The sequence below is a fragment of the Megascapheus bottae genome, chromosome 17 (genome assembly GCF_031878675.1).
Source record: "Megascapheus bottae isolate mThoBot1 chromosome 17, mThoBot2.hap1, whole genome shotgun sequence".
Taxonomy (NCBI): Eukaryota; Metazoa; Chordata; class Mammalia; order Rodentia; family Geomyidae; genus Megascapheus; species Megascapheus bottae.
The window spans coordinates 31,350,376-31,378,316 of record NC_143525.1 but is presented as its reverse complement, the minus strand read 5'-3'; the positions used below and the strand labels follow the sequence as shown (position 1 = coordinate 31,378,316).

The 27,941-nt window shown below is 47.8% G+C and overlaps 1 protein-coding gene across 1 annotated transcript; it reads right to left on the bottom strand.

Annotated features, from left to right (window-relative positions):
• Window positions 1-57: 57 nt before the first annotated feature.
• Window positions 58-19,326, bottom strand: Adap2 (ArfGAP with dual PH domains 2). The gene is made up of 11 exons (XM_090350648.1): window positions 19,169-19,326; window positions 18,396-18,526; window positions 16,068-16,159; window positions 14,457-14,536; window positions 12,276-12,388; window positions 10,011-10,157; window positions 6,447-6,530; window positions 4,078-4,140; window positions 2,906-2,983; window positions 1,218-1,446; window positions 58-168 (listed from the first exon to the last, which is right to left on the bottom strand). The coding sequence occupies exons 1-11, from the start codon at window positions 19,260-19,262 to the stop codon at window positions 134-136; spliced, it is 1,146 nt and encodes a 381-aa protein (XP_090206774.1). The 5' UTR covers window positions 19,263-19,326; the 3' UTR covers window positions 58-133.
• Window positions 19,327-27,941: the final 8,615 nt, after the last annotated feature.

The following is a 27,941-nucleotide window of genomic DNA, read 5'->3' as shown; positions in this document are numbered from 1 at the left end:
AGCTTCAGTCTTTTCCAAGTTCTCTGCCAGGGACAGCTGGGTGACCAGGGTAGAGGTGAACTCTCCTGTGCCCCAGGACCTCCGGTGCTCAGTGGCCAGCTTCCTCCTTAGCAAGGACACTGTGACAAAAATGTCACCTGCTGCCACAGCCACTCTCTGCTGATGTAGCTGCAAGGGAAAGAGAGGACTGAGGGAGGGGGTTGTGGGTAGTGCCATCTGGCTGGACAGTCTTCAATGACAGAGAAAGCCCCAATTTAAAAAAAGAAGTTGATGCAAGAGAAAGGAAAAACAAAGCTGAAATTTAAAAACAGAAACAGTAAGAGACAGAAAACCCACAGGTTCAAAAAGGAGGGCAAAGCAGATTGACACACAGACAGGGAGAAACTGAGAGACATGTGCGCGCGCACACACACACACACACACACACACACACACACACACTGGCCATGGAGAACAGAAAGTGATGGCTCACAGGCTTCCCTACGACCCCTGTATCCTTTTCTGAGGCTTTTTGGGACGAGCAGTGAGTTTGTGTTTCTCTTAGACTCAGAGGGCACAAGGACTTTCCCCAAGGGGTTGCACAGGCGTCACCTGCTCAGTCTGTACTTTTCCAAACACAGAACTTCTCCACTGTGCCCCAGAAGGTGGCCCTGGGCCAGAAACGCCTTACCCTTCTTACCCAGCAAGCACACCTCCTTGCCTGCAGGGCTGCCAGGGGACAGAGGGGCCCCTCCTAGGGACGCATGTGGGGTGGCACAGAAGGGCAGGAGAAGCAGGAGAGACAGGCAGAAGGGAGGACCCAGGGAAAGGAAGGACCCTAAAAATAGCCTTCCCGTAAAGTGAGGAAGAATCCAGAATCTCAACCGCTGCCCAGCAGGGTGACCTCTCCTGACAATCTCAGGCCAGAGTTTTCTCATGAGAAAAGTGATGGGGGTGGGAATGGGGGTGGAGGGAAGCTGCCTAGCTCAGTGGAACCCAGACTCAGGGCTTCTGCCAGCACCCAACTTCTTCCAAGACACATGGAGAAAGGCCCTGGTAGAGGAACTTGAGGACCGCGGGGGATTTCTGCAAAAGGGTGCAATGTCTGTGTTTTTCCTTGGCAGGAAGAGAAAGCAGTGAATGGAAAGCAGAGTCAGGGCTTCCACAGCTGAGCCCAAAAGAAGAATAAAAGAACACTCCCCCCCCATCTCTGCCCCCAGCCAGTCTCTGCTTCTCACTGAGGAGGTGGAGGGATGACATGGGGCGGGACAGGACATCCCGCAGGCTCTCCAGCCACTCTCGCTGCTCCTTCTCACTGGGGCAGGTGAGGATGAACCTGCGTTCCGGGGTGACCACGGTGAGGCCTGCTTTCCAGCGATTCCCTCGAACACCCTTGGGCAGATCTTCACATACCTCGTAACCCTGCTCGCTGCTCCCCAGAAAAACCTGGCCTTGCTCAAAGGCATCCTGAAAATGAAAACCAAAGGCGCCGAGTCATCAGAGATGGCCCTGGGGTAGAAGGGACCCTACAGCCCTGACAGGCTGTGGTTCACGTCTATAATCCTAGCTAGCTACTGAGGAAGCTAAGATCTGAGACTCACCATTCAAAGCCAGTGCAAGCACAAAAACCAAGGTTACTGATCGATCTACAATTAATCAGTAAAAAGCTGGAAATGGAGCTGTAGCTCATGTGGTAGAATTGAGGAATCAGCAAAAGCCTGAAGTCCTGCTGCATGCTAATGGCTCACGCCTGTAATCCTAGCTACTCAGGAGGCTGAGAGCTGAGGATCTCAGTTTAAAGCCAGCCCAGGCAGGGCAATCCAAGAGTCTCCAATTAAGCACCAGAAAATGGGAGGGGATGCTGTGGTTCAAAGTGGTAGAGCACTAGCCTTGAGCAAAAGAGCTCAAAGACATATCTCAGGCCCTGAGTTCAGGCCCTACAGCCTGAAATGCAAGCCCCCATACCAGCTCATACATACATGAACATGTGCACACACACACACACACACACACACACACACACACACACACACACATACACACACTATGAAGGCACTGCCAGGTATGATTTTTTTTTTCCAGTCATGGGGCTTAAACCCAGAGCCTGGGTGTTATCCCTGAGCTTTTTGTGCCCAAGACTAGCATTCTACACTCGGAGCCCCAGCATCACTTTTGGTTTTCTGGTGGCTAACTGGAGCAAAGAATTTTGTGAAGGCTGGGAATGTGGCTTAGTGGTTGAGTGCTTGCCTAGCATGAAGGCCCAGGTTCTAGTCTCCAGTACCACATACACAGAAAAAGCCAGATGTCATGCTGTGGCTCAAGTGGTAGAGCATTAGCCTTTAGCAAAAAGCTCGGGGAAAGTTCCTAGGCTCTGAGTTCAAGCCCCAGGACTGGCAAAATAAAATAAAATAAAGAAGAATTTCAGGGACTTTCCTGTCAGAGCTGGCTTTGAACCATGATCCTTAGATTTCAGCCTTCTCAGTAGCTAGGATTGTAGGCGTGAGCCACCAGCACCCAGCTACCATAGGTGCTTTCTACGCAGCAACTCAGGCACTCATCCTGGCCACTTCCACAGTAAAACCAGGAACCAGATGGAGCAGCGCAGTCACTGTGCCCAGGGCACTCCACTCCAAAGACAGCCCTGAGCCACTGCAGAGCCCACACCGCTCACCAACTCTTCTTCCACATCTCTTGGTTACACGTGAGCTCCAGAGACTCAAGGAGGAAATACCTGATCTATCCACAATTGACAGCCCACATGAAATCCACATGGATTTCCCTTATAGAAACTGACCAAGAGAGAAGCAGGGGATACAGAATTTCCTGTCAGGGTCCCCAGCCCTGGCACACCTGGGTAGTCTCTGACAAGGACTAGGCTGCATATTGTCTGGGGACATGTTGGGGATAAACCAGGAATGGCTCTTACCAGAGGGTTCTTGTAATACAGCAGCCTCCGCTCCTGGGGATCCAGGGCAAACCACCTTTTCTTGAAAGGTTCTCTCTGCTGTAAAAGAAGGAGCCTATTACAAGGGGTAATAGGGCAAAGCCTAGGGACAAAGGTCAGAGCCTGTCTCACTAGTTCTCCAGCCTGGCTTCTGCTGTCAAATGCCCTAGTGCCTCTCCTGGAGCTCAGCCTCTGCAAGCTCGGGCCTCTCCTCCCACCCCAACTTCACCCCCTGCAGCAGGAGCTGCCTGGGGTTGGGAAGTAGTGCTTTCTGCTTTCCCAGGCTGTGGGCAGAGAAGGAAGCTGGAGAATCAGAAGTGGCCACTGTTCAGCAAGGCAGAGAGTGCTGGCTCGGCCAAATTCTAACCTGGATCAAGGGAGAGAAGGGTCCAGGCAAACACTGAAAGGTGGAGGAAGGAACCTACCCTTTAGAAGCTTTTCCAAGTGGTCTAAGGCTCCATGCTTCCCTAACACCTAGCCCTCGATCCTGTAAAATCTTTTCCAAAAGCTTTGGAATGAAACCTCTTCCAAAGGAATGCCCTAGCTTCTCTCTCTCTCTCTCTCTCTCTCTCTCTCTCTCTCTCTCTCTCTCTCTCTCTCTCTCTCTCTCTCTCTCTCTCTCTCTCTCTCTCTCTGTCTCTCTCTCTCCTTTCTCTTCCCCTGTCTTCCTTCAATCACCTGAATCCCAGGCAGCCAGACTCCTCCCACCGAGCCGCAGGGCTCCATCCTCTTCCCACCACACAGCTGGCCTCCTCTTCCTTCTTAGATGAGGGAGCAAGAGCTGGCCCTAGGTAAGGGGCCTGCTTAGTGAAGGAAGGCCAGTGTGTGTTCAGGAGGAGCAGACACACCCACGCACAGGTGTATATGTATTTCCTCATGCCTCTCTAGCTCCACTACCTTGGGTGGTCCTGGTGGGCTCACACACACAGGTTCATAGGAAGGTTCTGGAACCTTCTCAGTTCTGCTTTCCCAGGAATAGAGTGGGTTAGATAGAGTTCAGAAGCATAATGGTGATGCTGATGGGGTAGGGACAGCAAGAAGCCTCTGGAACAGTGCTGGATCTCACTTCAGCTCACAGCCCGTCTCCACTGACTCCTTCAACCCAGGAAGTCAGAGAGAGAGAGAGAGAGGGTGGGGGAGAGAGAAAGAGTTACCTTTGGGCCCGTCTTTTCCATGAAGCCTTGTTTGAGGTAGTTCCGGGTGATGAAGGGCACGAGCTGGGGGAAGAGAGACAGACACTGAGCCCCAGGGCTCATGGCTCTCTGTTGAATGTAGCTCCCAGAGAAAGGGGAAGTGTGGAAGGCAGAAGGATGTGCATGCATGGTTTCTGGGTTATATTTGGAACCTGCCTTGGATATACTATGAATATTTCAACCAAGTCAGTCAACAACATTCCAGATGTTTGCAGAGCTTCCTGGCTCAGACGAGTAATGGTGTAAGGGCTCCTTCAGTCCCAGGGTAGGGGCTCAGAAGAGGCTTAGAGGAAGCTGGGCCGGATTAAATAAAGCTGAGTGTCTGTAACCCTCCTTCCCTCCTGTGGCTCTGTACTCCCCAACACGCCAGCAGCAAGCAGTTCTAGGTGCCGACTCAGCACCAAGGTCTCAACCTTGAAGGCACTGACCTTGGCCTTGTTAAAACCATGTCTAGGGAGCTGGTGTCTCAGTGTGTCTCTAGGCCGAGAATGAATTCTGTCTCAGACACCAGCTTCCTGCAAACTATGGAATTGAGGAGCATTTAGGCTTTTGAGGAAGGCCAAGCAGAAGGAAAGAAAATTCCAGCATCCCTCCATTCCTACCACTTACAAAATCCTTTCATTAGCCCAGCGCTGGTGACTCATGCCTGTAATCCTAGCTATTCCAAAGGCTAAGATCTGAGGATCGTGGTTTGAACTACCCTGGGGAAGGAAATTCCAGGAGACTCTTATCTCAGAACAAAATTACTCCGAAAAAGCTGGAAGTGGAGCTGTGGCTCAAATAGCAGAGCCATGGAAGACAGAGAAGAAGAAAACCAAAAGCTCAGGGAACATGCCTAGGCCTTGAGTTCATGCTCTAAGACTGGTACACATACACATACACAAGCTACTTAGGAAATAAAGATTGAAGAATGGAGGCCAGCACTAGCAACAAACAATTCTCAGTTACAGAGCAGCTTCAATCAGGAGCCAGACAATAGCACTTCAAAACTGGAAGGGACTCTGAAGATGACATGGTCCGACCACTCATAATCAGTACAGAGAGCATTGTTTCGAGAGGTTCCATAACCAGCAAAGAGCACACAGCAAGCCATTGACAGGTATCCATGAGGACTCCTGCCTCAACCTAGCACTCTGACTCCCAAGCTAGGTCTGAAGGAACTGGAATCCCAGTTGCCTGGGGATGATCAAAATGATGTTCTCAGGCTCACCACTGCCTTGGCTGTGGCAGGCAGACGGGCTCCGTTACAACTGTAATGGGGAGCCTCCCGTGGCTTCCCTGATGTTTCAGTTACTCATGTGAAAACTCGGGTTTTCATCAGCAAAATGGAACTAGTCATGCCAGCTAAATAATCTAAGGGATTATGAGAGAGAGAGAGAGAGAGAGAGAGAGGGGGAGAGAGAGAGAGAGAGAGAGAGAGAGAGAGGTAGTTAATCCTGATATCCTGAGGCCTTGGCATTGTCTCTGAGCTTCTTTTGCTCAAAGCTAGCACTCTACTACTTGAGCCAGAGCTCCATTTCTGTTTTTTTTTGGTTTGGTTTGGTTTGTAGTGGCAATAGGAGGCTCTCAGACTTTCCTTTCTGGCCTAGCTTCAAACTGATCTTCCTGAAGAGCTAGGATCACAGAGCCACCAGCACCTGGCTAGATTTTTTGTTGTTGTTGTCTTTTCCTTTTTGGAACTGGGGATCAAACCGAAGGCATTGCACTTGCTAGGTAAGTGTTTTGCCACTGAACTACATCCCAGCCCTAGATTTTTTTTTTTTAGTGTTGTTTCATTGTTTTATTTATTGTTTTGTTGTTTTTTGTTTTCAGAATTACAAGATAAAATAGGCTCAAACACAACTTGTGACCAGACACGATGCTGGCTGGCTACTTGTAATCCCAGCACTTGGGAAGCTGGGAGGTAGAGAGAGGAGGGTTGTACATTTGAGGCCAACCTGGGGTTAATATAGAGACTTTGAGTTTCAAGGACAGCCTAAGATAAAGTGACAACCTGTTTCCTCAACAAAAACCCAAATCCCAAACAACCAAACACTGTGTAAGCGTCACCAGGGTCATCTGAACATTTTAGGCACAAAGATCAGAAAGAGATGCTCCAAGCCCAGTCCCTTGGCACGAATGAGCGGCCACTGTTCTCGGGGAAACTGCTTTGAACATGTGGCTTTACCCGGAACCCTCCAGTCTTCCCAAAACAAAGCTGCCCAGCCCCCAAGTTCCAAGGCTTTGCATCACCACAAATCCAGCAGAGCCTCTGAGTGAGATGGGGTCAGGTGGCAAAGAGAAAGAAGTGGCAGCATGAGACTCAGAAGCTGGGGCCCGCATTCACTCACCTCAGCCTCTGGGAGCTCAGGAAAGGCCACTTTGAGGTATTGAAAACGGGCTGCACGGAGGGCATTGAACCAGTCTACTATCTCCTGCCAGGAGAAATGCAAAAGATACAGTGAGAGGCAGGGAAAGCACTAAGTCTGGTGGCAGGTGAGAGTTATCAGTTATGGGGCAAACCCCAGGACAAATGAAAAAAATAAAAATAAAAACGAAAACAACTCAAAACTGCAGAACGTTAGATGTGCTTGACCTAAAGGAAGAGAAAGGGAAATGGTTTCATTCTTTTGAAACCGTATTCAAATGAGTTTCTCAATCACTGAGTTACATCCATGTCCAGCACAGCAGCTATCTGAACAAGTCTTTCAACCTCCCAATTCCACCTCTGAGAAGCCCAGTCGAGCCTTTGAATCATCTTATCCTGGTCCAGCCACTGTGGTCCTGGAGGGACGGGGGGGGGCGGGGGTCATATTAGCACATAGATGGGTCCCAGATAAGCAGGCTCAGCAAGTGCCCACAATTCCTCAAAATTAACCTGCAGGTACCAATGCCAATGGCTCACACCTGTAATCCAGCTGCTCAGGAGGCTGAGATCTGATGATCACAGTTTGAAGCCAGCCCAGGCGGAAAGTCCATGAGACTCTTATCTCCAGTTAACCACCAAAAAGCTGGAGGTAGAGATGTGGCTCAAATGGTACAACACTAGTCTTGAGCAAAACAAAAACAAAAAAACCCTCAAAGACAGCTTTCAGACCCTGAGTTCAAGCCCTAGGACTGGCACAAAACATAGTGAAATCCACAGGATGAGTAGAGGGCTGTAAGTAAAAGGTGGAGGTGTGGGAAATTTGGGAGAGAGGGAGTGTCGAGGAAGAAAGAATAGCATGAGTTGGATAGACTGTTGTAGTGGCAAATAGAAGGAACTAAGAGGTGAAAAAACTTAGGATAGCAGAGAGGACACCAAGTCAGGCAACTGCTTTAATTGTGCATGCTCCCACCCAGTCGTTGAGGTTAGGCTAAGCTAGATGGTAAGATCTCAGCTCAAAAAACAGACTCGATAAAAACAAAACCGAAAGACTTCCTGGATCTCAGGCACTAAGTGAATGATGCCAACCCTGAAAAGATGTGTCCAAGCTTTCATTTTACAAGATCTCTCAAATCACAGGCTGCTGGGGACAAATTCAATTCACATGCATATTTATTTGGCTCCTTAAAACATTTCTTATTCCAATCCTCTATGCAGGCTTTCCCATTTTACACAGCAAACCAATCCAGCTCTCAAGCTAGTCCACTTTACTTTAGAATTACCTTATATCTTGAGCCCACTTATGAACTGGGAGGTTAGTAGTTTGAGGCCAGCCAGAGCAAAAAATGTGTTCAAGACCTCATCTCAATCAGTAAAAAGCTGGGCACAAGGATGAACCATAAATAGGAGGATCACAGTCTGACTAAATGCAAGATCACAGCAAATAGGGATGGAAGTATAAAGTGTGGTTTAAGTAGTAGAGTACTTTCCTAGTGAGTACAAAGTCCTAGATTCAAACTCCAGTAATGGACACACACACACACACACACACACACGACCTATTCGACTCCTCCTACAGGCATATTTTCAGGTCTTCATTGATGTTCATCTAACAGAAAGGCAGGAGTGGCTGGGGGCACCAAGAGAAAGGGAGAAGGGAAAGCTTCCACAACTGGGCAACTGGAGGGAGCAGGTCACAGGAGTTTTGAAGACTCAGCAAAGTCATGAATGGCTGACATGGAGGGATTGCTCAAAGTGTCTAGCCAATTGGCAGACACCCCAAATTCTGCAGACAATCAGGGATCCCTATACATCTCCCTGACTACCCAACTTCGAAGATTTTGGCAAAGCCAGTCAAGGAAACTGAGAAAGGTAACTGATTTCAGATTTCTTACTCATCTTGGAAATGAGGCTGTTCAATGTAAAGAAACAACGTGACATCACTTGACCCTAGGGATTATAACATAATTTGCCCGGTAGAAAGAGTAGAAAGAGTGTGCTCTCTCCCTTTCTACTTTGCTTCCTCTCTCCTCTCATTTTCTCTTCATTCCCTTTTCTCTCCTCTACCTGTTTCTTCCTTGGACACACACATCCGTACTCTCGCCAGCCTGTCCTGATTCCTCTTCCCCCCACCTCCCTCCTTCCCTCCCTCTTTCTGGTAGGCCACACTACTTCTAGCCCTTGAAATAAATATTGTCTAGGCCCTTCAAGCCAGATTGTAGCAGTTACCACCGGTTAAGCAGGAACTTTCTGTTCTGGAAAGCTTATTCTAGAAACCTTCCTTTGCCCCATATATAGATAGATACTCTGGATTTCTCTATTATTTGTTTGGGAAGTCTTTTCTTTTTATTATTTTATAAGTCCTGAGGCTTGAACTCTGAGCCTGGGTGCTGTCCCTGAGCTCCTTTTGCTCAAGGCTAGCACTCTACCACTTAAGCCACAGTGCCACATCCAACTTTTTCCATGATTTAATTTAGACAGGTCTCACAGACTTTCCTGCCCAGGCTGGCTTTGAACCATGGTCCTCAGATCTCAGCCTCCTGAGTAGCTAGGATTACAGGTGTGAGCCACCAGCACCTGGCTTGGAAAGCACGTTTGACATATACACACACCCCTCTAGGACGCTTACCTATCTCTGTGTTTCCATAGTGTCAAACTCTGTCATCACTGTCATCATCAGGGCCATTCCTCTGCCTTCCCCCAAGCCCACAGTTCTGTCCCATTCACTACCACCATCCTTGGAACCCTTCTACATTGCAGGGCCTCGGGAAAGATTTGTTAAAAGACTGAATTTGTCAAGCAACAAATACAACTGGCCACAAGATGCCCATTATATCTCGTCTATAATCACACACCTGTAATGCAGCAGTAACTCTCTTTTTTTTTTCTGTCAGTCATGAGACTTGAACTCTGGGCCTGGGTATTGTCCCTAAGCGCTTCAGCTCAAGGTTACCACCCTACCCCTTGAGCCACAGCACCACCTTCAGTTTCCTGGTGATGAATTGGGCATGGACTTTAGTGCCTGGGCTGGCTTTGAACCGCAATCCTCAGATCTCAGCCTCTTTAGTAGCTAGGATTACAGATGTGAGCCACCATGCCTGGCTTCACTAACTGTTTCTAACTCACCTCATGATCATGAAATTCTTTTCCATGCATGGCTCCTGGTCTTTGGGTGCCAGAGTCCCCAGACAAGCATACAGACTCAGCAGGGAAGAGACTAGCCAGTAACACAGCTGACTGCAGCAGCTATGGCTCCAGACCTCTGCTCTTCAGATCACACCACCAGGCACTCTGCCCAAACCCAGGAGGAAGGAAGCCTGGAGCCAGCTGGCAGGGTGATCTGCATCCCTACTCCAGTGTGAGCAACCACTGGGAAGGCCCAGTCCCCGCATCTGGGCCCTGACTCTCGCTGCCACGGCTGTCCCTCCAGCAGGGACACATAGGGTTGTACTATGGATACTGGGGAGCCACTGGCTGTAGGACATCAAGAAATGTCCAACTGGTGGCAAGCTAAGCCTGCCAAGTCCCAGGTACCAAATTGGGGACTTACCTTCCCATTTTCATGATACACAAACAGGTTCCGGGTGCGGCCCTCTCGCCTGTAGGTGATCTGCAGCCCGTGTGGGTGCCCTATCTTCTCTGTCTGGAAGGTGGCATTCAAATCCTTGATGCTGATGACAGCTTTGGGGCCTTTACTCTGAAAGAACGAGGGTTGTCAGATACAATCAGTGGAGTGCCTTATCTCCTTACCAAGACCCTCCACCTTTTTCTTTAAACTGGGGTTTGAGGTCTAAGGCCTTGAACTTCCCAGCAGGTATTCTACCACTTGAGCCATACCTCCAGCCCCAACCAAAACCCTTTAATGAATTACTATGGAACTTAAAGTAATTTAGAGCTGTGCCAGTAGCTCACGCCTGTAATACCAGGTAAGAGGCCAAGAACTGAGGATTACTGTTCAAAGCCAGCTAGGGAGGAAAGACCATGAAACTCCAAAAAGCCAGAATTGGGTTGTGGTTACAGTGGTAGAGTCTTGAACAAAAAAAAGCTTAGGGATAGCACTCAGGCCCTGAGTTCAAGTCCTAGGACTTGTGTACACACAATAATAATAATAATAATAATAATAATAATAATAATAATTTGCAGCAAACGCCTATAATTATAATTTTATAATTCAGCCCTTGGGAGGCTGAAGCAGTAAGACTGAGTTTGAGACCAGCCCAAGCTATACAATGAGACCTGTCCAGCCTTCCTCTTGCTTATTCTGTACCAGTCACTTGGCTCCTTGATGCCTGATAGACTATTAAACACATTCCCAGCACAGAGCCAAAGTAGGGCTCATGGCTGAGTGATTTGTGCATAGTATGAAAAGCGGGTGAAGCTGGGCATTGATGGCTCATGCCACCAATCATAACTACTCAGGAGGCTGAGAGCTGAGGATAGTGGTTCAAATTCAGCCCAGGCAGGAAAGCCTGTGAGACTCTTATCTCAGAAGAAACCACCAGAAAACTGTAAGTGGCACTGTGCCTCAAAATTGTAGAGCACTAGCCTTGAGCTGAAAAACTCAAGGACAGAGCTCAGCCCCACAGCTCAAGCCCCACAGCCAACAAAAAAAAAAAAAAAGGAAGGAAGGAAGGAAAAAGAAAGAAAGAACAAAAGAAAGAAAGCGCAAGCCAGGTGCAGGTGGATCATGCCTGTAATCCAGCTACTCAGGAGGCTGAGATCTGAGGATCACAGTTCAAAGGCACAGAGGTCCTATGAGACTCTTATCTCTAATTAACCACCAGAAAACTAGAAGTGGTGCTGTGGCACAAGGGGTACAGCAGTAGCCTTGAGCTGAAGAGCTCAGGAACAGCGTTGAGACCCAGAGTTCAAGTCCCACAACCAACCAAAAAAAAAAAAAAAAAGAAAAAAAAAGAAAGAAGGCAGGAAGGAAGGAAGGAAGGAAGGAAGGAAGGAAGGAAGGAAGGAAGGAAGGAAGGAAAAAAAGAAAAGCCAGATGAGAGCTATAATCCAGGCCTTCGCTTATTGAGACTACATCCTCTCATATGGGCCATCTTTCTCTAACTGATCACTTTGCTCAGAGCTCTGATACCCATCGTTCTTTGTGTCCTCTATTCTTCTTCACAGTCCCACATACTTCCCTCTTCACATTTACTCAGTCCTCTGCCCAACTGTCACCACGCTGTCCTTTTCTGACCATCGGTGGAGCCCTCTGGCCCTTAGCCCCTAGCCCCTTTATTTTACTTTCCCTCATTTACTGCCACCTGCTATGTGTTGGTGCAATGTCATTCTACCAGAATGACAGTTCCGTGGGAATGAGAGTTTTATTTTGGTTCGCTGCAGTGTTCTCCAGTGCATAGAATAATGTAAATACTCAATAAATATTTCCCAAGTACGTACACAGATAAGTAAAATCATGGACTTATCAAACTTCCACATAGTCCCATAGCTCACGCTGCATGTTATGCACCCTGCATCCCCAGTCACTCAGGAAGCTGAGGCAGGTTTGCTTGAGCCCTTGAGTTCAAGACCATTCAAGCGACATAATGAAGACCTCTCCCATCTACTAAAACAAAGGGGAAAAACACTTTCCAAGCATGAGCCAGTCTAAGCTTATTCCATATGATCACAGTGTGGGTTTTTAGTGGATTAGGCTGACTGAAGATCAAAGGAAAAGAAGGCTGTCCTGCCATTGGCTGAAATTGTCTATAAGACAAAGTCAGTTGTCTCTACTTATTAAGAAAGCCTCAGCATGGGCAACCACCTGACTAAGCCCAGGATTCGAGAAGAAAGCACTCTCCATCCAGCCTCGTACCTCTTCCTTGGTGTAGTACTTCAGGAGGCCTTCTCTTGCCAGAAGGACAAACCTCCTCCTCAGGAACTGAGCATTGTCCCTTCCTCGCTTCCACAGGATTCCGTCACGGTTACCTTAAACCACCAGGACGACAAGGAATGAAAAGACAGGACCTCAGATGAATACTCACCAGTGAACCCCTCGGGATTGTGGGGAGGAAAGAGCCCTCTTCCTGTTACCTAAAATTGGATATTTCAGCTGCAGGATACAAGAGTTCTGTCTAAAGCCGACTCTGTGATGCCTTATTTCAGCCTCATTTCTCCCCCAAGCAAAATCTTTCTTCTTTGGTCTCCCTACAAGACCTAAAAAGCTCTTAAAAAGGCTAAATTCTTCTGGCCACTGGTGGCTCATGCCTGTAATCTTAGCTACACAGAAAGCTGAACTCTGAGGATCTTAGTTCAAAGCCAGCTGAGGCAGGAAAGTCTGTGAGACTATCTTCAATTAACCACCAAAAAGCTAGAAGTGGAGCTGTGTCTCAAATTGCAGAGCTTGTTAACCTGCCACAGAAGTTCAGGAACAACACCTAGGTCTTTAGTTCAAGCTTCAGCACAGACATAATGAAAGAAAAAAGGCTACATCCTGGGCCTCATGCTTGTAACTCTAGTTTCTCAGAAGGCTGAGACCTGGAGGACCACAGTTCAAAGACAACCTGGGAAGAAAAGTCTAAAAAACTTCATCTGCAATTAGCCAGCAAAATGGCTGGCATAATCAAGAAAATTGAGTGAGAATACAAGGCTCTGACTGACAAAACTGGCCCAGTACTGACAAAACAAGGTGGGGGGAGGGAGGGAGAAAAGTGAAGGAGGGAGGGAGGCAAAGGAGGAAGGAAAGAAGGAAGGAAAGAAGGAAGGAAGGAAGGAAGAAAGGAAGAAAGGAAGAAAGGAAAGAGCGAGCAAGCTGGGCACCAATGGCTCACATCTGTAATCCTAGACTCTCAGGAGGCTGAGACCTAAGGATCACAGTTTGAAGCAAGGGAGGCAGGAAAGTCCGTGAGACTACCTCCAATTAACTACCAAAAAGCCAGAACTGCAGCTGTGGCTCAAGTGGTAGAGCCCTAGGCCTGAGTAAGAAAGCTCAATGACAGGGGCTAGGAGTGTGGCCTAGTGGTAGTGTGCTTGCCTAGCATGCACGAAGCCCTGGGTTCTAGTCCTCGGAATACACAGAAAAAGCCAAAAGTGCTGTGGTTCAAGGGGTAGAATGCTAGCCTTGAGAAAGCTCAAAGACAGTTCCCAGGCCCTGAGTTCAATTCCCAGGACTGGCAAAAAAAGGAAAGAAAGCTCAATGACAACACCCTGAATTCAAGTTCCAGGATGGACACACACACACACACACACACACACACACACACACACACACATACACACACAGAGGAATAAATGGCCTTGAGGCACCTGTTGGTTTAAAGAACCACTTGAGCCCCTAGTAGCCCAGAGAATTGAATGTTGGCTCCCTCTGGTGCTCTAGGAGTAGCTCTGTGCCTCTTGTTCTCTGGATCAGTGTCACTGAGGTGAAACACACTATTGATCTCTTCATGAAGCTGTGCCCCAAACAGGGCATCTAGGAAGGTGGAAATCCAGCCTTTGTTCCTCACCAAGCCCGGAGCTGCCCCTAGACCTTCATTAGCAAGGAGGCACAGATGCTATTCTAATTTGTCTGCCAGTGCGGGGGGGGGGGGGGCACTCCCAGTTCACACTAGGATATACTGAGGCCCCATTAGGACTTGGTACCCACATGCTTTTCCAAAGTCAGACCACAAAACCCCACATGTGCAGCAACCCAGGGTTTCCAGGCAGAGGAACCCACACCCTGGCTTCTGAGGGTGCAGTCAGAGCAGCAGGTACTTGGATGAAACTTTCTCCTTACTCCATGAATTTGCTCTCTAGGGCTCATTAGAACACAAATCTCAAAAGATAAGAAAATAACTTTAGGGGCCAGGAGTTTGGCCTAGTGGTAAGAGTGCTTGTCTAGCATGTACAAAGACCGGGTTCGATTCCTTGGTAGCACATACATAGAAAAAGCTGGAAGTAGTGCTGTGGCCCAAGTGGTGGAGTGCTAACCTTGAGAAAGCCCAAGAACAGTGTTCAGGCCCTGAGTTCAAGCCCCAGGACTGGCCAAAAAGAAAAAGAAAGAAAATAACTTTACCTGGGGTGAAGACAGTTTTCCCATCAGCCATAAATTCCTGTCTCTCATACTTAGCTCGAATCCACTGTTCCTTTAAGACTCTAAGAAGAGAGGAGCTTAGGTCAGTTTTGTGTCTGCTGAAGTCTCTTCCCACAGCTGAGGGCAGGAACATCTCTCCACCGACAGCTGCCTGACTGTTGCCAGATGGAGAGAAGGAAACCCAGCGCTTCTCAGCCTCAGGACTGTTTACATTGGATGTGGGGTAAATCTTTCTTGTGGGGAGCTGTCCTGTGATTTGTAGAATGTTGAACAGTATTTCTGGTCTCTTTACTAGTTCACAATAGCACCTAGCATCCAGAGTATCTTTCCATGTGATCAAATGCCTCCTACAGGAAAGTTTTCTCCCAGTGGGTTCTCTGAGAATCTTAGATTATTCCAACACCAGTCTTAGCCTTCTAGGTCACTGTGGAAGGAACCAGCAACCCTGGAATCCTACTGTATATTCATAAACCACACTAGCCTTGAGCTGAAGAGTTCAGGGACAATGCCCAGGGCCAGATTCAAGTCCCATGATTGGCAAAAAAGAAAGAAAGAAGCCACCAGGCACTATGGCTCACACCTGTAATCCTAGCTACTCAGGCGGCTGAGATCTGAGGATCTGGATTCAAAGCCAGCCGGGGCAATACAAAGCTGTGAGACTCATATCTCTAATTAATGTCTAGAATTTGGGGCTCAAGGGTAGGGCAGTATCCCAGGGACAGTGCCCCAGGCCCAGAGTTCAAGCCCCATGACCCAAAAAAAGAAAAAGAAAAGAAAGAGAGAGAGAGAAGAGAGAAAGAAAAAGGAAGGAAGGAAATGAAAGGAAGGAAGGAAGGAAGGAAGGAAGGAAGGAAGGAAGGAAGGAAGGAAGGAACAAAGATGCAGGAATGATGGCCAGAGAGTGAGGCCTGATGACGTTGAGCTCTTGTTTGGTTCTTGCTGAGGATATTCTCTCCCCTGTCTTTTGATAGTCTGACTCCTAGAACCCATAATTTCTCCTTTTACCTAAGTCAGCTTAAATGGACTCTATCTATCTATCTGTCTATCTATCTATCTATCTATCTATCTATCTATCTATTCATTCTCAACAGTAGTAGGATTTGAATTGGGACCTTGTGCTTGCGAGACAGGTGTTCAACCACTTGGGTCACACCCTCAGCCCTTTTGCCTTAGTGATTTCTTGCACAGGGTCTGATTTTTTTTTTTTTGCCCAGGACAGCCTCACCCATACTTCTCCTATTTATATCTCCCCTGTAGCTGGATGATTCAAATGATACATTCATTGTTGTACCCATCTTTTCATTGAGATAGCCTTGTTAAATTTTGCAGTCTCACCATCAGAGTAGTTATAATCACAGGTGTGAATCACAGTGCCCAGATTTAATTCTCTACCATTAGAGCCACAGGGTTCTGTACTTGTTAGCAAGAGTCTTTCCTGACCTGAGGCTGGTAGATCATATCTATAATCTTAGCTAGTCAGGAAGCTGAGATCTGAGGATTTCTGTTCAACATCAGCTATGGCTGAAAAATTCTTGAGGTGAATAGGAAACCAGGAAGACCCCTCACCCAATTTGGGAAGGATCAGCTACTTACAAGCAGTCGTTGGCCTGAGGGATGTAGTAGAATGCTGGAACTCTGGCTTCGAATTTGGCTTTCACACGGAGGTTCCCATTGCGGGTCATAAACTGTAAGACAACAGCAATTTGGGGCAATATTAAACTTGAAGGGGAAAAAAGTGAAGGAAGTAGTGCTGTGGCTCAAGTGGTAGAGCGCTAGCCTTGAGTTGAAGAGCTCAGGGACAGTACCCAGGCTCACTACTGAATAAAATTTTTTTTTTAATTTTTTTAAAAAAAAGGGAAATGAAACCATGGTCTACCCAGAATGCAATGGGTTCATTAGCTTGGAAGTTGGGTCAGGAGAAACGGCCTCCAGGATGACACTCCTCAAACTGCTTGGGAAGTCCCAGGCAGGAACATTACCTATGCTTCCTATAGAAACAGCACATTATCACTCTTATACATCAGCTCACTGGAGCCTCTCACCATTTGATATTACCATCTGCATTTGAGAGATGAGGAAACAGAGACTCACAAAGAAAAAGAGGATTGCACAAGGCAACACAGCAAGTAAGCAGCAAGTTGGGATTTGAACCCAGAGCCATATGACTTCAAAGCTCATGCTCTTTCTTCTACTCCCTTAACAGACAACCCTGAAAGTGCACAGGAGACCTAGGTAACTGGAGGAGAAAGAAGCTGCTTCTGGCCCTATAAAGAAGATAAGGAATACCAGGAAGTGTCACAGGAAGAGTCACTTAGACAGGCCCAGAGGCTGATATGACCCTTGTGATACGTGACATAATACCTGGCTGTGGCATATTGGAGGGGAGGGCAGGATTGGGGAAAAAAAACTTCAGAGTTGCAATTTTCATCCCTTAGGTACAATGAATCCTATTCTCCTCTTCCTAAAGGGAAGCAGGGTGCTAGGATGTGACGTATGATATGCCCCAAATTTAGACCCCAACAATGTAGAGTCCATGTTCTAACCCTGCTATTAATGTGATGAGTGACACTTGGGAGCTCAAGTGTACAAACAATTCAAGGGAGGAGAAGGAAGTGTCACATAGCACAAATAAAAACCCTTCAGGTAGGTTGGGAGGTCGATGGGTTGGTTGGGTAGTTGGCAGTTTCCCCACCCAGTGGACTGTTAAGCCCCAGAGGGATAGTCATTGTATTTTTAAAAAAATTGTCATTCCTGGGGCTTGAACTCAGGGCCCAGGCATGTCCTTGAATTTTCTCAAAGCTAGAGCTCTACCACTTGAGCCATACCACAACTTCTGGCTTTTTCTGTGTATGTGGTACCAAGGAATGGAACCCAGGGCTTTGCAGGTGCTAGACAAGCACTCTACCACTAAGCCACACTCTTGGCCCAAAGCCATTGTATCTTATCCCTACTCTCTCTGAGCATCCAACATATAGGACCTTGTGTGTAGACTGAACAAGCAAATCATCCAGAGGTGTCTAGCATAGAATGAGTGCTTGCTATCACTAGCTTCTCTGACCCACTTGAGCCCTTCAGTAGAACAGCATAGTGTACAGCTGCCTGCTCTCTGAAGTTTCTGGCACCAAATGATAAGATCATGATAGGATCAAGGAGGAGCTGAAGCTTCTTCCATGTCCACAGGCAAAGTGGACCTGCCTGCTTCCTGGCTAGAGGGGAGGAGCAAAGGTTGTACAGTATAAAACAGAAATCTCCACACACACACTCACACACACACACACACACACACACACACACACACACACACACACACACACACCTTAGGGCTTAAACTCAGGACCAAACCATTGTCCCTGAGCTTCTTTGTGCTCAAGACTAGCACTCTACCACGTGAGCCCCAGCACCACTCCTGGCTTTTTTCTGTGTATATGGTACTGAGGAATAAAACCTAAAACCCAGGGCTTTGTGCATGCTAGGCAACCACTCTACCACTGAGCCACATGTTTCTCTTCCATCAGTCCAGTTCCTCCACTAGTGATGAGAGCAACTATTAATTGACTACTTACATTGTGTCTAGGCTGAGCCCTAAGGGCAACACAATGAAAGAGTGATGAACAGCCCCAATCCAGATGTGGAAGCAAGGTGTACAGTTAGAATTAAGTATCCTAAAGCCTCACACTTGCCAAGCAGATGCTCTACTACTTGTGCCACACCTGTGCCCCGGAAAGCTTGTGAGTGAGCCAATAATGATGACTCTGGATTGGAACTCAGAGCCGCTGTCTGAACTACCATCTACTAGCCTGTGTTTTCTCTCATTTGCCATGGCCCCTCTCTGGGGTGTCCTCCCCTGTAGGATAGGAGTACCTTCCCTGAGCCCGCACCCCAGCTCTTGAGTTCCAACTGGACACAGGCGCTCCTTCCTACCTCCACAATATTGTCATCCCAGAAGTCAAGTCTCACGGACTTGACCTTGCTGACGTCGGGGAAGTTGCGGTGCACGCCAGAGCAGTGGAGACAGATGAAGATGCCCAGTTTGTACGAGGCCCAGTCGGGATCTGCAGGGCGGGAGCGCAGGAGTCCAGTTGAACAGAGAGGGAGAGGGACTGAGGACACTGGAATAAGCAGAGCCCGACGGTTCGGATCCCGGGGCAGTGTGGAACCCACCCCCTCCTCGGTCTCCCCACCTTGAGCAACTAAGTTGCCGGCATGAAATTTCTGGTCGGCATGGGACATGGAAGCCACGGGACGCAGGGGGAACCGAGAGAAGAGCGAGGGAGGGACCCGCGGGGGAGGGAGGGCGTGTCGGCAGGGAGCCACAAGTGGGGAGGTCTGAATCAAGACCCTCCCAGTGTCCTCGGGGCCAGCGCGGTGGAGTGGGAGCCGGGGAGGGGCGGGGCGGGGTCCTTGGGAGGGTCACGAGTCCGAGACCCCTCGGAGTATGGGGTCTGGGTCGGAGGGTGGGGGAAGTGCGGTAGCCCCAGGGCGTCTGAGAGTCTGGCGAGGGGAAGTGAGCAGGACACCCGGCTCCCAGACCCGGTCTTGGGGTTTCGGGGTCAGTGAGTAGGGGTGCGGTTCAGGATGTAAATGGGCAGAGTCCTGGCGAGTGGGTCTTGCCAGGACGCTCCCGGGTAGGAGTACGACGGGCCGGGGTTGGTTGGCGTCCTGGGTTGCACCTGTCCCGCTCCCTGCGTCCTTACCGGCCGCTCCGCAGTCGGCGCAGTGCGCATTGCCAGTGCCTGCCGCCTGCAGCAGCTCCAGCAGTCGCTTCTTATTCCGCTCTCGGTCGCCCATGGCCGGCCCGGTGGGCTCGGCGGGGCTTAGCCTCCCGGCCGACGGCCACCCATAGCCGGGCGCTTTCCCGACCAGGCAGAAGGACTCAGCCCGAGGCGCCGCCTGCCCCGGGCGAGCGGCGGCAGGCCCCGCCCCCACGCGCCCCGCCCCGGTCTCTCTCCGCCCCGCCCCTAGCCCCGCCCCCACGCCCTCTAGCTCCGCCCCCGGCCTCTAGCCACACCCCCTGCCCTCTTCACCGCGCTGCCGGTCTCTCTCCGCCCAGCGACTGGCCACGCCCCTATTTACCCTTAGCTCCGCCCCCAGGACTTCGCGCCACGTCCCCAAAGGTCCTCTAACTTTCGCCATCCTCAGCAAGGTCTGGCTGGAAACGTACGAAAAGCAAATCCTGCTCCGGAGCCTGGCGCCACTGGCTCACACCTGTAATCCCAGCTTCTCCGGAGACAGAGATCTGAGGACCAAAGTTCAAAGCCGGCTTGAGCAGGAAAGGCTTGTAAGACTTTTTTTTTTTTTTTTGCCAGTCCTGGGCTTGGGCCCAGGGCCTGAGCACTGTCCTTGGACTTTCTCAAGGCTAGAGCTCTACCACTTGAGCCTCAGCACCACTTCTGGCTTTTTTCTATGTATGTGGTACCGAGGAATCGAATCCGGGTCTTCGTGCATGCTAGGCAAGCATTCTACCAGTAGGCCAAACTCCTGGCCCCTGTAACTCTTATCTGCATACACACAGAGCCGGAAGTCTCGGAGGTATGGCTCAAGAGGTAGAGTGGGACATAAAAAAAGCTTTGCTGGTTGCAAGAGTGTGGACAACCTAGTCAAACCAGCAAGAACATGAACAACCTATTCAGAGCCGTTTTCATCTGTGTCAGAGGAGTCTTTAGGAAAACTAGACAGGCTCTAACTTCTGTGAAAGCAAATGCCACTTCCCACAAAAGCCTTCCTTGCTACTCCGTCTCCAGCAATCCTTCCAGACTCTAGTCTACCCCCTTGGCAGAATCCAAGGATCCTTTCTGGCCCTGAGGACATCAGAGTATCATACATTTGCCTTAATTCACCCTCTGCCTCCCAGCACACACGCACAGCTTTCACTCTAGAGTTTCAAGCCAGCGGTTTTATCCTGTATCCCTCACAGCTTCTAGAAAGAGCACCTGGATATTTTTACAAGCCTAAAAATGGTTGCATGACCATGTTCACTAGGAAGTGAGCCAAAGTGGCCACAGCTGGGTATTTACGGTGATGTCCCATCACCACCAGGCCGGCAAAGATCAGGTGGTCTTGAATTTGCCTTTAGCTGCCTTCCCTTTTTATTATTAATATGTGCATATGTCCATATGTCAATACTGTTTTTTTTTTGTCAGCTGTGAGACTTGAACTCTGGGCCTGGACTATGTCCCTCAGCTCTTCAGCTTAAGGGTAGCACTCGACCACTTTGAGCCGCAGCATCACTTCCTTAATACGGGGTTTGAACTCGGGGCCTGTGCACTGTCCTTTGGCTTTTTAATTTTTTTTTAACCTTTCTGAACCCCAGTCCTGGGGTTTAAACTCTGGCTCTGGGCTCTGTCACTGTGCTTTTATGTTCAACACTGCTCTACCACTTGAGCTGCAACTCCATTTCTAGCTTTTCATGTTTACTTGGAGGTAAGAGACTCATGGACTTTTCTGCATGAGCAGGCTTTACATCTTGGTCCTCAGATCCCACCCTCCTGAGCAGTTTGGATAACAGGCATGAGCCACAGGTGCCTGGCAATGGTTTCTTAGCTTTCCCCACGCCCTCCCATAGGCCATGGGGCTTGAACTTTGGACCTGGGCGCTGTCCCTGAGCTTTTCAGCTGAAGGCTACCACCCTACCCCTTGAGCCACAGCCCCACTTCCCATTTTCTAGTGGTTAATTGGAGATAAGAGTCTCACAATCTTTAGTGCCGTGGCTGGCTTTGAACCATAGTCCTCAGATCTCAGCCTCCTGAGTAGCTAGGATTACAGGCGTGACCCACCACGCCCAGCTTTCCTTAGCTTTTTTGTTTAAGGGTGGCACTCTACCATTCTGAGGCACAGTTATATTTCTGGCTTTTTAAAATGCATCTATAGTTCATTGGAGATAAGAATCTCAGGCTTTCCTGCCCAGGCTGACTTCAAATCTCAATCCTCAGATTTCAGCCTCCTGAGTAGCTAGTATATAGGTGTAGCCCATGGGCACCCAGTTTGCCTTCCCTGTTATACATACATGACTTAATGGTCATGGCATTAGACTTCCATCCTGATGGACTGAGCTGATGTTCTAACTACCTGCCCATGTTCACACACACACTCACTCATTCTACATCCCACTAGGATAAACGGGAATGAATCCAAGAGTCCATGCATTCAGGCTTTGGATACTGGCTCCATCATTTCCTAGCTGTGTGTCCTTGGCCAAATTCTTTCACTTTTCGGAGCCTTGGTTCAGAGTTCTACCTAATAGGGTCATTGAAATGGCACACAAAGCCTCAAAATGTAGTGGTCCCTGTGCTTCCCCTGCCCCTCAGCTCAGCACATGGGATTTCATCTGGAATGCTTTGTGTCATTTCTCACCAAGCCAGAGTGGAGGAGGTCAAGCCACCAAGTCCAGAGGAGGGAGGGGAACATTCCTAAGAATAAGCATCCACAGGGGTCTTGACCATGTATGTCTCGAAGGTGGGGGTGGGGGGAATGTAGCTTAACCCAGGAGCAGCCACAGAGGAAGCAGCAAGTGAGACAGCTGGGGTCAAGGGCAAGAAGCTGTTTACTAAAGGAGCCCAGAGATGATTCATTTCCGCTGCTTTTGATGAAAAGGGGGACAGAAATAAGTCTCCCAGGAGGAAGATGGGAAAGGCAGTCTAAGGTATGAAGGCAAAGAGAGGGGAAGGGGAAAAAATTGGGGCCAAACTGGGGACCCTTTGTCTATTATCCAGGCAAAGTTGTGAGCATGACTCCAGCCTTCTCCAACCTATTCTCCTTGGCTCCTCTGAGTTGCTCTCTTCTGGTGCTTTGACTTGGCCTTAGATGCCTCACAGAGCCACCCAGAAAATACAGCACTGGAGCCAGGAGTTTGGCCTAATGGTAGAATGCTTGCCTAGCATGCACAAAGACCCAGGTTTGATTTCTCAGTATCACATACATAGAAAAAAAGCCGGAAGTGGTGCTGAGGCTCAAGTAGTAGAGTTCTAGCCTTGAGAAAGTCTAATGGACAGCTCTCAGGCCCTGAGCTCAAGCCCAGGACTGGCAAAAAAAAAAAAAATACAGTCCCCCCTCTTCCTTTCCTGTTTTTTGGAGGTTTCAATTTAGCAGGAATCTAAGCCTTAAGATAGAATTTCAGGCATCCACAGAGGGGGAAAATATATAGTTATTTCTTTCCTTCTTTCCTTATTCTGGGCAAGAAAGGGGAGTGATGATTAACACAGAGTTTTACAGGTAAGTCCATACATTGATGGGTTTAAAGTTCATGAAACCCTGGAGGACAGCAAGCAGAAGGACAGTTTTCAGAAGAGAAGGCTGAACCTCAGAAGTCATGTAGTCAAAAAGAACAGGGGACTAAAGTATGTCTCCTGTCTGGGTCCCAAGGTACTTCAGCAGACTCTCTCTGTCTCTCTGCTGGTCCTCTCATGCTAGATTTTTTTGTTTACATACACATGTACACATGCACACGTGTGCATATGTACCAGGTGTGTATAAAGTGAAGAAGCGATGTCACACATACAATATATTGTGATACATATATCATAATCAAGTAACACATCTATTGCCACCAGTCCCCAGCCTTGTTCATCTTGTAACTAAAAATTTATGTCTTTTATTTCCATTACTTCTTCTAAAACATTTTCATCACCCCCAAACAGAAACTTTGTAGCCTACTCCTGGGTATGGGAGTATGAAACTGAACTGAACTCAGTTTCTGTGTTCAGAAGCCAGAAGCTAGCTGCCAGCTAGAGACATGGCTCAATAGAGTCATGAGTTCAGTCCTCAGTACTGAAATGAATGCATGAATGAGTAAACGAGAAGCTGCACTAGGTATTCACACACAATGAGACCAAAGGACCATACTCTTAGGCAAGGCAAAATGCCTCTGTGCCTCTGATTATATAAAATAATATTTATCCAAGTGAACTCCAGGGAATGGAAACAAGGTTATCTTTCAGCTAGGCGCGGTGGCTCAGGCCTGTCATGCTAGCTACTCAGGAGGCCGAGATCTGAGGATCAAGGTCCAATGCCAGCCCAGGCACAAAAAACCTGAGACTCTTATCTCCAATTAACTTCTAGAAAGGGGAAGTGGGTCTTAGCTCAAGGGTAGGGTGGTAGTCTTGAGCTGAAGAGCTTAGGGACAGCACCCAGGCCAGTACAAGCCCCATGACCTACCAAAAAAAAAAAGAAGATTATTTTTCTTTTTGTCTTGTTTGTTTATCTGTCTTTGGGCCACAGAAGTGGAGGGAGGAAGGGTGAACATATGCAGCAGTGATACTCACTGGATACTATGTTGAAAATGAATTGTACAACTTGTGGGTGGGGATAGAAAGAGCTGGGAAAGAATGAGGGAAGGAGAGACATGGTACCAAAAGAAATGTTCTCATTACCTGACTTATGAAACAGTTAACCCTCTGTACAATTTTGTAATAATGATAAAAAAAAATCAGTAATGATAATAATAAAAAAAGACGCTGCTCCCAAGAGAAGAGGCTGTCACGCCCCAGGCAGAGGCGGAGCATGGTGGTCCAGACTTGAGGGGCAGGGTGAGTTGAGGCAGCTCCTCAAGAGTGCTCAATCCAGACAACAGCTGTCGGGGTAAGGGAGAAGCCAGGGCCCTGGGACAGAATGTCTTCTGTAAACAAAGCTCCCAGTGGCCCTCAGTACACAAACATCCACCTCAACCACTGCTCAGCCAAGTGAGTTGATCCACAGCGAGGCTGGAAGAAAGCCTTTGAGCACATTCCCAGGGACAGGCTCAGGATCCCCAGGGAAGAGAACATGACCCTTTTGTCAACTTAAATAATTATGTTTATTAGTTTTCAATTCAAAAATATTTCTAGAGAAGTTGGAAAATACAGTGCTGGAAAAAAAAAAAAAGAGAAGGAAACACCACATCCAACGAGGGCCCTCATTTATCCAACGTTCAAATGATTCCACTTGGTTTTCATTACAACATTGACTAATTTTATGTTCATTTTACAGATGAAATGACTGTGGATCCAATGTCATGTAACTGACATGAAGTATGCTGAATGATGGTTGTTCCTGAAGCTAGTTGATCTGTTTGCCTTGGGCCCTTCTCACCAACACCTTAGGTAGAACCATATGAATACACCTGACATGATGTCAATGCCATGCAATTCAACCTATGTTTTCATTAGTTCTGATATAATCATAATTAATATTTCTGCAGGGCTGAGGATATGGATCTATATTAAGTGCCTGCCTAGCAAATGGATGGCCTCAAGTTCAACCCCCAGTAATGCTATTACTGCTCTGTGTGTGTGTGTGTGTGTGTGTGTGTGTGTGTGTGTGTGTGTGTGTAAGAAATCAGAGGCAGGAATGCAAGACATTTGGCAATAGTCAAGCAAGCACCCATGCAGAACAATCACATTGAATTTACCTACATATTTCTATGTTGAATGTCACCTTATCTTTGACAACAGGGAGCTGCTGAGAGCCCAAGGGACACTCTAGGGCAACATTGTCAAAGAATTTGCGCACCTATTCTTTAGTATTCAGGAAGGAATTATTATGTATCAGGCTCAGACATAGGGCCTGAGTTTAAACCCTTTGACTATAGCACTCAGGCCTTTAGTTCAAGACTCAAAACCAAAACATACCCTACCAGGAAAAAAGAAAGAAAGAAAAAGAAAAGAAAAGAAAAGAAAGAAAGGAAGAAAGATAACATATTCTGGATACAAGGTCCCTGTTACAGCATTTGTAACATCAACATTCACTATAGGTTGTCTTTTCACCCTCTCAATTGTATCTGTTTATGAATATCCAGTTATTTATCTTTAAGTTCCATGGTCTTCTGGCCTGTGTAAGAAATACTTACCTCAGCCGGGTGCGGGTGCAGTGGCTCAAGCCTGTAATCCTAGCTACTCAGCAGGTTGAGATCTGAGGATCAAGGTTCAAAACCAGCCTTGGCACAAAATGACCTGAGACTCTTTTTTTTTTTTTTTTTTTTTTTGCCAGTCCTGGGCTTGAGCTCAGGGCCTGAGCACTGTCCTTGGACTTTCTCAAGGCTAGAGCTCTACCACTTGAGCCTCAGCACCACTTCCGGCTTTTTTCTATGTATGTGGTACCGAGGAATCGAATCCGGGTCTTCATGCATGCTAGGCAAACACTTTAACCACTAGGCCAAACTCCCAGCTCCAACCTGAGACTCTTATCTCCATCTAATCTCCAGAAATGGGAAGTGGGGCTGTGGCTCCAGAGTAGGGCAGTAGCCTCGAGCTGAAGAGCTCAGGGACAACACCCAGGCCCAGGGGTAGGGTGATAGCCTTGAGCTGAAGAGCTCAAGGACAACACCCAGGCCAGAGTTCAAGCCCCATGACCACCCTCCCCCCCACACACAAAAATACTTACCTACCTCTAGGACCCGAAGTTTTGACACATTTATCTGTGATGCTCCGTAATGCGCAAATTAACCCAACTTACTTAATGTGAGCCAGAGACATTTGTATCTATGCAATAAAAACAGAAGCGAAAGGAGCTAATGTCTGGAGGCAGATGTCGACTTTCACTTTGAATGAACTGATTCTGGTTTACAGTGAATCATGAACAATTGTCTCTTTCTCTACCTACTACCTCCAGGTTCTAGTCAGAGAACACTTTTTAATGAATTCTCTGCGGGATGAAGGTCTCAAGGCCATTCATAATTAATTCTGAAAAAAAATGGTGATGCTTTCATGGAGAAGCTAATATTTATTGATCCTTTATTCTATGTGAGTTCTCTGCATCCAGTTTCTCACTAATTCTCCAAATGGTCAAGTTAGATGAGTATAAATACCATACCAGAAAACCACACAGACACAGTCATATAGAAGGAAGCAAGATTTAATGTCCACCAAAGCGGACAGGCTGATCTCCCATGAGATAGAGGAGAGCAAATCGCTTTCAGGCAGGGAAGGTAATTATAGGGTGCAGGGGGCTAAAGACTAGAGAAGGGGCTGGGAGCAGGAACTCTTTGAAGTTGCAGCAGGACCCTAGACACATCAGCCAGCCAGGGCCAAACATCCTAGAGCTGACTTATGCCAGGAAGACATCCTGTATCTGGCACATAGCTGAAATGACACATTCTATAGCCAGGGCCAAACATCCTATAGCCAGCACATGGCTAGAAAATATTCTATTGGGGTACACAGTCAGGTCTGTGCATCTTGCATCTGGACACTAGAGAAAGCAGGTGACTGGGAATGGGCCCCAGGCATGTCGCTGACTCAGTAGGGGCTGGGGTGCATTTTGGGGTGGGAATGGGCTTGGGGTACATGAAGGTTGGGAATGGGCAACTGTGGCCATGCCCCAAGAGGAGGGCTGTCAATCTAAAATGAGGCAAATGATGGGCCTGGAATTTGGCCTAGTGGTAGAGTGCTTACCTAGCATGCACAAAGACCAGGGTTCAATTTCTTGGTACCACATACACAGAAAAAACAGAAGCAAGCGGTGCTGTAGCTCAAGTGGTACAGGGCTAGCCTTGAGAAAGATCAAGGACAGTGCCCAGATCTTGAGTTCAAGCCCCAGGATTGGCAAAAAAAAAATAAGCTGTCCTTATTTACTGAAGCTTTTTAAAATCATGCACAAGGTGCAGAGTCCTAGAATTCACATAAAGTGTTACAATTGTATCTTATTCATTTTGAAACACAGTTTTAGGAGGCAGCCCAGGCTAGCTTCAGACTTGCAATCTGGCCTCAACCTCCCAGTGCTGTGTATCATCATGCCTGGCTGTCCTTCAAAGGATTTGTATGAATAGTTATGATTTCTCACACACAACTCTTGGGGACAATCCATGGCTGCATTACAAACTCATCACCTTCCTTCTCTCCTGATTTCTTGTTTTTCACAAAACCAGTTCAAGTCTCCATGTTTTCCACAAAGAATTCTTTTCTTTCCATTCTCCTGCAGCTCTCCCGTTCAGTTCACCACTGTTCGCCTCCCCCTTGGAAAACTAGAAAACCTTCTTTACTCTTCTTGCTCCCAGGCTCTTCACCTCCAATCCAGACTCAGGTTGACTACTAATGGGCTTACAAAAAAAACTGTTTTCTAGAAACATACTTCCAATCTAACTTTGCAGCTCAAAAAGAAAACATTTGAACTGTTCCATTCTGCATTCAAGGACCAAACAAATTTGGCACCAGACATTGTCCTCTATCATTCCAGTATGGAATATGATATCCTTCTAAAGCCTGCTCTACCCTTCTGTTATGTCTGGTGTGGTGTGGTGTGGTGGTGGTGGTGGTGGTGGTGTTGTGTGTGTGTGTGTGTGCATCTGTGTCTATCTGTCTATGTCTGTGTCTGTGTCTGTGCTGGTTCTGGGGATTGAATTCAGTGCCTGGCACTGTCATTGGGCTTTTTCTTCTTCTTTCCCTCAAGGCTAGCATCCTACCACTTGAGCCACAGGAAGTGGACTTCCTGATTTTTCATTGGTTAATTGGAATTATGGCGTTAAAAGGTTTTTTTTTGTTGTTTGTTTTTGCTGTTTTT